This window comes from Chaetura pelagica, unplaced genomic scaffold (genome assembly GCF_000747805.2).
Source record: "Chaetura pelagica isolate M959 unplaced genomic scaffold, ChaPel_1.0 scaffold46, whole genome shotgun sequence".
NCBI lineage: Eukaryota > Metazoa > Chordata > Aves > Apodiformes > Apodidae > Chaetura > Chaetura pelagica.
The window spans coordinates 4,855,890-4,867,259 of NW_009954102.1; the positions used below are offsets into that span (position 1 = coordinate 4,855,890).

The 11,370-nt window shown below is 42.7% G+C and overlaps 1 protein-coding gene across 1 annotated transcript in view; it reads left to right on the forward strand.

The window, feature by feature from the left end:
- KLHL29 (kelch-like family member 29) overlaps window positions 1-11,370 on the forward strand; it is a 247,526-nt gene that overhangs the window by 188,990 nt on the left and 47,166 nt on the right. Inside the window, exon 7 of the mRNA XM_010002410.1 lies at window positions 4,742-5,001. Within this exon, the coding sequence (XP_010000712.1) occupies window positions 4,742-5,001 (260 nt within the window). The remainder of the gene's footprint in view (window positions 1-4,741; window positions 5,002-11,370) is intronic.

The following is an 11,370-nucleotide window of genomic DNA, read 5'->3' on the forward strand; positions in this document are numbered from 1 at the left end:
ATTTGAATTCAGTGAACCATGCTATGGTATGAAATAGTAGAGTTGCTTATAAGTTCAGTGATATATGGGTAGTCACTGGAACTTCTTATTCTCATTTGGAGAATTCATGGAGTGTAATTGCTTATTTTTATTTATAGCTGTGACTGGATTGCTCTACAGAGATAGCAGAGCATTTGCCATGTAAGAAGTTTAGAGCAAGGCATTTTCTTTTCTCTGTGGCTGTGTATTTTCTTTTCATCCAAGCCATCTCTGCTCTCTACGAAGAAAAAATCAGGGTTGGTTTTTTTCCAGGGATTCTGTAGGATTCAGCAGTATAAGCAGTGATTCTTTCCCATCAGTGGCCATGTCTAAATAATGAGAGAAGTGGAGGAAAGTCCAAAGAAGCCCAAAGAAGTAAAAATCCCAGATTAATAGGTCTCTTCAGCACAACACCATCTCAGGAGAAAATCAAGTCATCTTTTTTTGGTTATGAAGCTCCCACAGGGTCCCAACTGGGTGATGAACAGCTCTTGTGTCTCTATCACGGGCCTTTCAGCAGCATCGGGCAGGAGCACTCCAAACCTACTTGCACTTTCTTGTGGAAACATGCTGCAAAACATGCCAGGACAATGTTTTCATTGCAATGGGACATTCTTTAACCAGCTTCAGTGGGCTATTTATAGCCACGTTCTCTCTCTCTCTCCCACATGCTGTCTCCTCTGCTTTTGTCTAGACCATGAGAAATGGCAACAGTTTTGTGCCCACTGATGCAACGATGCTGACGAGTTCGTGTAGGCACCATGTGATAACTGGGCAAATGTTTGCAAACTGGTAGGACATCATAGGTATTTCCTCCATCTGTATGGCTGAAGACTTGAAGTTGTTTGGAGTTTGGGGTTTTTTTTCGTATTTTTTTTACACTATCATCACAGTCATGGCTGAAATCTGATTTCAGGAGATTCATCAGTATCATGGCTTGGGTCTGTGGTTCAGGCTCTTCCATCACAGGAGAGAACAAATTCTGAGCTTGTATTTAAGTCTGCTGCTGATAAAATAAAGGTATTCTTCTGTAAATCAAAAGAACTTTAGATTCATGTAGAAGAACAGGAAAGAACAGGAGCTCTGAATTTTTTAATTTTTTAGTCTCCTGGGCAAAGGGCATAAAGTCAAACTTTGCAAAGAGTATGAGAGGAAGCTTTAAGAAAAACTGACAGACCAGTGATGAGACCTGCATGAGTAGGCATAGGCACCTGAAGGAACAAGAGGCCTTCATGGTCCTTATGCATTTGGCAGAAAGTATTCTGGAATATTTTTTTGTTCACCCAAGGTGGAGAATTTTGAGCCCACAGGAGAAGCACACTGCCCAACACTGGAGGAATTGAAGCATCAATCTGTCTGTAGATAGAGGAAATGAAGAACGCTCTCACAGGGGAAGTGAAGCCTTTTGGACAGTGAATGCACTCAGAAGTCTTCCACCTATTACCCATCTTCACATGCTTTGGACACTAGTAGGAGTACCTGAGGAACGAAATCCCCATCAGAAAGTACACAGAGTTTGATGAGGAAGGAAATGCATGTTTTACGCTAATTTTAGTGATATCCAGGTCATCATCTAGAAAAGCCTCTCTAAGTGGAAATGCAGTACTTAATGCACACAGAGGAGTTAGTGCTTACATCAGCCACTGAGCTTCCACTGTTACCACAATCCCTTCCTACATACCATCTATCTCTGATGATATCTCAAGTCGTCTCACTCGCAGAAGTGCAGTCTTCGCAGTCTGCCTGGCTGATTATCTCATGGTGACTCTGCACAGGATCCCATTCCAAAATCACATCTGACACAAGTGGAGCTGCTGATCTGCAGTATTGTGACATACATAGAGACAAATGTTCTCTCCAGCACTTTATCAAACCACTGAGAACCTACTAGATTACATCTGATATCCTTAAAGTCTGCTCATAAGTCTGTTATGAGCTGTCCTTGGGTGCTGGGAATAGTTTAGCAGTCAGCAATCATGTTCTGAATGGACTCAAGGTGAAACTCCACAAGCATGTATTGTTACAAGTTCAGTGTCACCGTGGCAAAAACAGCAATTACTGTAAACATGTCAGCAACCAAAGGAAAACGGCACAGGAGCAGCTGGAGCAGAACTGGTCCTTAGCTGCCTTTGTCATGTCAGCATCCAGAAGTGCCCCTGGATTGCATTCACTTGGAATGGGCTATATTATATAGCAGAAGTCTATATCTAGTTAGCCATGTAAGCTCCCTTAGTAGTCAATGAAGAGTAGTAAGCATTGGTAAGGCATGATTCAGCTCATCCTGAAGTTGTTAACAAAAATATTACCAGATGAATCCAAAATATCACCAGATTGCTTCTTGAAATTGTTTATTTATGAATGTACAAGCATATGAATGTGATTGCTCAGTTGTACCATAGGCAGCTGGAGCCCAATCTTGCCCCCCAGTTTTGAGTCAGAGGTAAAAAGTAGAGGGTGTGTTTTCCATATCTCCTATAGGTGTTGCCTCAAACTCTGTCTTGCTCACCTGCGATGAAACCCTCTAGTTCACATGCCAGCCCTCGTTGTAAAAAGAGATCACTGTGCTCACCTTGCTGTGGTGCTCCTCACATCAAAAGTGATGAAGTGCAAAGAAGAGTATTCACCAGCTTCCTGGACCCACCCTAGTCTGCCTTTCCCTGGAATCTCTCTCCAATAAAATACCTGCCAAATCAGACATTTGGGTCTGTCACTGAGTGGTTGCTCGGGAACAAGAAAGGAGTGAAGCTCAAAGGGACAAGGTGAAACTGCTTGGAGACCAGTGTACCAAGCTGCATCAGTCACCCAGCATTGTTAGAGGTAGAAAAACCCATCCATATCAGAAGAAACCAGGTGTGACCAGTGTTTTTTCCGCCCGACATCACGAGCTCAGCTGGGGATGGTATGGGAATCTCTCCTGAGAGAGGCAGACCCAGCCCCAAGAAGGCCAAGACACATTCTTGCAAGTCTTTTCCATTGTGTGCCAGTAAACGGCTGCTTAATGAGTCAAACTTGATAATTACCTTTATTATAAACCCTGGGAGGATAAAGTGGAGCAGTGTCATGTTTGTCTTTGACCTGAGAGTTTGCCAAGCAGTGATGAGAGTTTTGGGCTCTGTTAGATGATTATTTTACACCCAGCCTTATGTATACATGGAACTGTGCCAACAGCCAGCACCAAGGAACCTGGAAGAGGTTTTTGGTTCTTTTTTGGGTTTGGAAAAGAAGAAATTTTGGGAGCTTTGTGCTTCATAGCTATCAGTTAGCAGCCTGTCTCTGGGCAGTCTTTGAGTGACAAAATCTTTTAATAGCAAACAGTGCTGCTGCTCCAGTCTGCTTGAGGAATTGGGCTCCTTGGAGTCAGTAAAATCAACTGATTCAAAAATGGGATAACCTAGTTTCAAGATTGCTGCATCTGTAAAAGAAAATAAAAAGCATTAAGGGAAATTAAAAGAAAATAAAATCCAAACAAAAAACAGAGTCCCACAAAACTACTAATCTCAGGCCAGGTTAAATAAATATTTAAAATAGGTTATAATCCCATTTTCATAAAAGCCACTTCTAGACAATGTACAAGTTTTGAATCTGAGGAAGGCAGAAGGTGAATGTAGGGATAAATTCCTGAGCATTTCTAGCAGAAGCAATCTCATGGGGGTTTGTTTGAAGAAATATGAGGCTATCACACATTCCTGTCCAGTGGTCTGAACTGGTGCACTAGGATATGGCTCTGCCCAAATGTGATATACTTCTCCTCTGAGAAGCCTGCCACTGGTACCAATGCTTTTGTGATCTATTGCAGTCTGTCTCTCTCTTATACTCTTTTTTTTCTTGCTTCTGCATCTTAAAAGAATATATTCTACTTATTAGTAGTGGCTTGGTTAACAAAAGCTAAGAAAAATCTGAGAGTTCCTCTTATAAATGTCTGAAATTGGTGGATTTTTCTCCGAATAGCAGCAAAGGAAAAAAAGTACAGTCAAATATGTGGTGCAGCACACTCCTAACACAAAGCTACACACTGTGCCATTACTTCTGTTTGCTGGGTAGGAGATAATGCTGTCTCCTCTGTGCATGATTTTCTTTGAAACCCACTACACAACGTTTAACAGGAGGCGTTAGTATAATCTGTGTTTTGCATAAGGGGTGTCATCACATCCAGCAGCAACCAAGTTCCTTTGATTTAAAATAAATAAATAAATAAAATGGGGGGGAGGATTTTTTGTTTGTTTGTTTGAAGTAGCTTAGTAACTGAACAGGGCAAAAATTATAAAGTGACTGCAGCATCCTCAGAAATGTCCTGAGTGCTATTTGCATTTCTTCTGGAGTGTCTGCAGTGGCATTTACATCTTTGCTGTTCCTTAAAGCACCACTGTGGGCGGTAGGAGTAGCAGCAGGCTCTTGGCTGGGTTCCCATCCCTTGGGAAGCCCCAGATACTACTATGTCAGTAGGTTTCCCCAGTGCCTTGTGAAGACTTGCACAAAAAGCAAACTCAGAAAGCGTGTTGCTCTCCCATCCCCAGGTCAGCTGTTAGACAGACTTTGATTTTTGTATTTTAAGCCCCAATTCTAAAGTAACCCAGGGTGCTGCTTCTAATTAAATCCTTAAAATTAATTAGGGTTGGAGGCTTGTCTGTGACACTTTTTTTTATTATCTCTGTAAAAATGTGAATCTTGCTTTTAATAATTTCTCACTTGCTTTTCTTTTTTCTTTTTTTTCCCCTCCTTTTAGAAAAGCAGCTGACTGCCAGCAACTGCTTAGGAATATTAGCCATGGCTGAAGCCATGCAGTGCACTGAACTATACAACATGGCCAAAGCATATGCCCTGCAGATTTTCCCAGAGGTGGCAAACCAAGAGGAGATCCTTAATATCTCAAAAGATGACTTCATTTCCTATATGTCTAATGACAGCCTGAACACCAAAGCAGAGGAGCTGGTGTATGAAACAGTGATAAAGTGGATTAAGAAGGATGCTGCAATCAGAGCTCAGGTAAAAATAATCTCAGCAGCCTCACTCTGCTCCTTTCCCATGAATGCCTCTATTAAAATAGAAACCATCCCTGTGCAATTTTAAGCACAAGGGTGCATAGGAGATGGGATGGGCAGTTCAGATTAAAAAAAGAGAAAGGGAATGCAGGCTATGCACAAAATTTATGCAATTTGAAAATCTGGTGCCAATAGCTGTGCATTTAGAATCAAAATCTTGTTTGTGACATGCATGGTACAAAGATAGGGCCTCGAGTTGTTGGCTGCAGGTTTGGTGAGAGGTAACTCAGGAGGGATTAGAGTTATGTGAGGTGCTGTTATAAGGCAGTGATGCATTTTAGTAACAGTGGGAAATAAAAATATCTCAGAAGATCTGTATTTCTTTTGATGCCACATGCTCAATGACTGTGACTTCAGTCCATTAAAAAAAGCATTCTGTCTATTGCCTGCTTAGATAACCCCTTGGGTATTATATACTTATTAAAGTTAGCCTTTCCTACACCATCTGAGCTATGCATTCTGCTCTTTACTCAAGAAATTGAGTGCATTACTTTGCCCCCCACTGTCTCCAGATAAATGCTAGAAGCAATGACTGTTTGGATGCTGATGATTGTCTTTGAGACCAGAAGACTTTTCTGATGATATTTAAAAACCTTCCACTTGCCTTTGGTGCAGCTCTTGCAAGTCAGCTTTTGTGGTCTGAACCGCAAACCTTTTGGAGGCCAGTCCTCCCCACAGACCTCAGAAAGGGAAGGTTGTTTTCTTCCTTTCCCTTGCTTTGGACATCAGATTTGCTGGCCTATCTTAGCCAGGCCAACTTCTGTTGATCCCTGGTCAGGATTGGGTGGTTTAAGGAGGACGGTCCAGTTCCTTATGGACCAGACTGGGACTCGGGGAAAGATGCTGTCCCACATCATGAAAGACAGCACCTTCTTGATTGAAATGGGAATTCAAGCATCTAAATGTGCAATGGGATATTAAATATATCATTGGTTGTAATTCAGAGCAGCTGCGTCTCCGTCCCCCACCTGGAAAGTGGGAAAATTAGATTCCTGACCTCATCAGGCTGCTGGGTAAGGACAAGGACATTAAGGATGGTGGGGCACTCCATGCCAGGCCAGGCCTTGCTGCCTGCACTGCTGCCACTGGAAGAAAGGCCTCCAGGCCTTTCTCCAAACTTGTCCCACCCTGTGCCAGTGGGTGATGTAGCTGAGCAGGGCAGTCCTGTGCTGGGGACCACCTCCTCCATGTGCCAGCCGTGCCATTCAGTATTGCCCAAAATTATTGCTTAAAATATTTACACAACACCATTAATTTACTGAAAGGGGCCCCTTTTTGGCTCTCAGTGGCCTTGAAAAACACACTGGGTTATTTCAGTCCTTGCTTTAAGTTTGATGACAGCAGTCAGCTTTGGGCAGCTGCAAGCTCTGATTGTAATGCAACCCCGGGGATTATTCCCAGGGGCCGGAATATGGGAGCCCTGCAGCAGGAGCCTGTTTGCCTGGTGCAAACAGGAGGTGTCACTCACCAGGCAGTCCAGGTTGCATTTTCAAAGTTACTGGTTTAAATACTTCCTTCTGCACCCTGCTGTGGTGATGCTAGGGATTTATTTTTCGAAGTGGTTGTTTTTCTTGCCCCCCTCCTCGCGGCTCCTGCCACAGCCATCTCCTCTTCTCTTCCTTTCCTGTTGCAGTTGGGTTGGTTTTCTGGGGTTTTTAATTTCCAAGTTGCCTTTCCTTCTTCCCTGCTTCTCCAGTGCCTTTGTAGTTTACTACAGCAGTTTTATTTGCTTATCCAAATGCTTTGGTTTCACGCATTACTTTACAAGGGCTTTTAATTTTTAATTTGTATTTATCCAGAAATGAGGGTCTTGAATAAATTAATATTAAAGATACCAAGCAGATAACTATTTTCGTTCTAAATTCTACCACTAAACTAGTTTCTTTGAATTGTAGCTCTCACTTTGTTTTTTTTGTACTCCATGCACTGCTTGATCTATTATAAAGCTCTTAGTTAAATAGGTACTTATTTTCTAATAGTAGGAAACTGTACTTACCAGGAAAAGTACCATCTTTACAATAATGACTTCTGCATTTTCAGAGCCCAGGAACAAATAGCTCTGACGGTTGATAGGAAGGAAGATAGACCTAAATAATATTATTTCTGATAAAGATGCTGCACTCCTCGGGTGACCAGTCTCATTTTATGTCTCTCTCCCAAAGGGAGTCCTGGCAGTAAAATTTTCAGGGCCTGAATTTCTAGGGCCTTCACTTTCTTCCTATCTCCTCTCTCCCCATCTCCCTTTGCCTGACAGGCCACGCTCTATCATCATGTTTTTATTTTCAATAGCTCCAATGGCAGGTAATTAAAATGCCTCTTTGGCAGCTTATTCCAAGCACTGAATTGGTCATTCTCCCAGAGGTGGATGTATGACACAAATGGGGAAAGGTCTGTGCTCTTCATCTCACTTGCATGTCCATCTTCCCAGGTAAAGCCTGGCAGGGGCTTGCTCAGCAGAGACATCCCTGCAGAGGAGCTTGGAGAAGGAGCTTTCTCTCTAAATCAGTCCCCAGGGCAGCTGCAGCCCTCCAAAACTCTGTGCTTTAATGGCTTTGTATCCCTCTGGAATGCTAGTTTATGTCTGGTGACAGTAAATCTCACCTCTTGTGTTCCCCACACCACAGCTCTTTATGCCATGCTCTTATGACAACTTATCCATCACTGCCTCCCTTCCTGTCTGGATCCCTTTCTGAGAGCCTGTGGGAAGGAGATTTTCAATGGAGCTCCCCATTCTTCTGAAAGGATGTTGAGTTTACCACTTTCCCACTTTTCACAGAATCACAGAATCTTAGAGGTCGGAAGGGACTTTCTCTGCTTTTCTAAAAGCTCTTCTTCAGGTATCTAATTATTTCTGCTTTTGTTAGTTCTTTCCCCACCAGACTGGAGGGCAGTGGCAGGGAAGGACCCAGGATTTGCTGTGCACTGGCTGACTTGTAATTTTGCAAATTGTGCTCATACAAAGTGTAAAGATGCTTATAAAAGTGCTCTGTATCATTACAAAAAACAGCATCCAAGCCTTGTCACAAAGAAGGAATAACAGTGCTTTAAGAGTTACTGGTCCATCTACATAAGGCAGAAGGGCAGTCCAGATAATGACATATGTCTTAAGCTACGATTTGGTAAATAACTGTATCCACTGCATTGGAGCAGTTCTCCAGCTCATGTGGTAAGGTTTATGGAGATATTTTAGTGCTGCTTGTAGTGCAGTCACGTAAAATTGGTCTAACCAAAGGCAGCAGCCTGTGATGTGAGGTCTGGGCTAGGAAGGTAATTTCCTGTCCCAGCAGAGGCAGAGCTCTGGTTGTAGGAGCGCTCTTGATTACTTGTCACCGAGTGAAAAGCCTGCAGCTGACTGACACATCTGGAAAAGCTGCATTTACTGGGTTTTCTATTTATTTCTCTTCCTGACTGATGGACAAGATTCTAGGGTTTATCCTAACAGTTATCCCCTTGATAAGCTTATTACAACTCTGGCGAACTCATGCAAAAACTGTGTCGTATAATGGAGGCTTTACTGTCTGGAAACCAGGATGGTCTGAGGCATCCAAACAAGCAAAGATCTCTGCCAGGCCTGAGGCAGTCTTCACCTGAGCTCATCCCCCCAGGTCCCTGCATGGCCTTGGGCAGGTTATTTCACTTTTTTGCCCCCATTTCTTACACTCTAAGCTGGAGGAAAGTGATACCTCCCATGTGGGCTGTTGGGAGGATCCAGTGGATCATGTGGATCCAGTGGATCATGTTTTCTGCTGGTGCTAAGGACTGCTGGAGCTGCACAGAGCTGCAGTCATGCCCAGTGTCAGCACAAGATGGAGAAGATGTGAATATGCAGGATGTGCAGCAATTTCCTGCCTGCTCATAAGTACTGACACACCAAAGCTCATGCGAAACTTTCCCACTTTCTGCTCCAAATCCAAAGTCGTATCTCTTTCCTCTGACATAAACAATAGGGACATGTTTATTAATAACAGAAAGCCTGGGAAAACAAGATGTCCAGTTGCATGAAGCTTCCCTCTCGCCCTGAGGAGAAACAAGAAGTGACGAGAGGACAAACATTTCAATAAGTTGCCTGGAGTAGTGCTGGAAGAGAGGCAGGTACTGCAGCAATGAGAGACAGATGGGAGGCTCAGCTGAATGGCAGTCACCTTTTGTTGCACTCTGCAAGGATATAATCATGTGCCCTTTTTAAAACCCTGTTTAAAATCACATTGTCCAGTAGCAAAATTAAATATCTCTACCATAAAGGCATTAACAAGCCTTCTATGAACTTGTGTCCTGAGAGACAGATTTGTCTAAACAGAATCTTCATGGTGCCTGAGAACCAGAGATGCATAGACAATTTAGAGGTAATTTGGAGAAGAGCAACACAAATTATTAAAACACTGAAGGAACTGATGTGAGAAAAAAAAGATGAGAAGATATGAATATGCATGACTTGGCCTAGTGACAGCTAAAGAGGGATAGTTGTCTACAAGTGTTTGAAGCCCCAAGGAGAGAGATTGCCTGGAAGGATGCAAGGACTGTAACAACAGTAAGGACCACTGGGATGAATTTGAGACTTGGCAAATTAGTCAAAGCAAACACAAAGCCCACCTGAAACCCTGCATCTGTCAGTGAAGGTGAAGAAAGGTAATGGATAGAAGTAGAAAAGGATTCATGTAAAGAATGCTACAAATGCCCATGTATATATGAGCTATTTTGACAGTGACAGCAAATGGCAGACCGGAGGCAAGATTCTACACAGGAGAAGGGGTTGGTAACCATGAGACAGAAGGTGAAAGACCCTTGGTCTGTGGCTAGGCTGTTGAGATTTCTAGGCACATTTTAAAGAGTCTCCAAAGTTATGCAGAAGAGCAGCTTGCTCCAAGAAAATAAAGAATGTGACAGGGGAACAAGCACAATCCTAACTCTGTTCTGTGGCAACAGGAAGGCAATGGTATCTTCAGATGTTGATAGCCAGTACCAGCATGTACAACTTACTTAATTCATCATAAGAGGAAATTAATTATCAATCAATGTACTTAAAGGCATTAGCTTCAGGGAAGCAGTGCTGGAATAAGTGTGAAAACGAAACTTCCAAGGGAACCGCAGTGAATTAGGCACTAACACTCGATTACAGTTCAATTAGGCTTCTTTGAAAAGCCCAGACTACCCTGATGCTTTGAAATCCATTTGTGGGAAGAGCAGACAAATTCAAAAAGATGCCATAATGAAAGTGCAAGAAGCTCCAATTTCTCTGAAAGTGAAAAATGCAAGGGATGAGCAGTAACCCCTGTGATTTCCCAGGAACAGGCTACTCAAAGAGCTCAGATTTAAATGAGGATTTTGCAGACACACTCAGAGCCTGTGCAGGCTTAGAGAGGAAGAAGAAAAGGCAGCAGCAGGAACAGAATCAGTGCAGGAACACACCCTTAGCTGTATATTGGAGGAAAAAAATGCATTAAATTCTAAAAAAAGAGGATGCAGGTGACATCAGCAATTCCTTAAATTTCCCTTGTACTAAACTTTCATGTTTTGTTGTTCATTTGTTTTTAAAAAAGGGATACCCCTGACTGAAAGTCTACTGAGTTATTTTTCTGAAGTTTTAATTAGTTTGAGGAGCTCCCTTGGCTCCCAGTCTTCTTGCTCTCTTAATTTATGGCTTTTCCAACACCTATGCCTACCTTTTACTAAATAGTTCTCTGCTGTTGCTGAAGCAACAGCCTTACTAAGACACACACCTGCAAGCAGCTCCTTCCACCTGCTTGCTTGCCTTGCCTTGTGCTTCATGTGCTCTCAGGACCAACCTCCAGAAACAAAATCAGTTTACACTATAAGCAACAAGCATTTGGGATAATTATTACACATAGATTCCTGTGTCAGCATGTTGCAGGGATGGACGTATTGGAAGTTTACTTGGTTCTGTGAAGCATCTTAGAAGCTTCAGCCATTTTGGTGTAGCCAGCATGCTTTTCTGATGCATCTGTGTGCATACCAGAGTAGAGGACATGCCCGTAAACAAAAGGAAAGCCACTCACTGCTAGAGTAACCTTTGGGGGAACTTAGGGGGCTTACTTGATAGAGTTTAGTCAGCAAGCTAGAGATTTCATGGTAAGAGTGAAGTTTTTTTAAGCCTTCGTATCAGGTCAATTCCAAGTATGATGGATCATTTATATTTTAAAAAACTCTTATCATATTGCTGCTAGAAATACCTACCCATGTGCTGCCTTGCAGACAGTTCAGAGAAGAGGACAGAAGTTGGCTTTACGTGGTGCTGATGACATGACAGTGTTTAGTCAGCTGTGCTGCCACAAAGATGTGATGTTGAAAAATTATT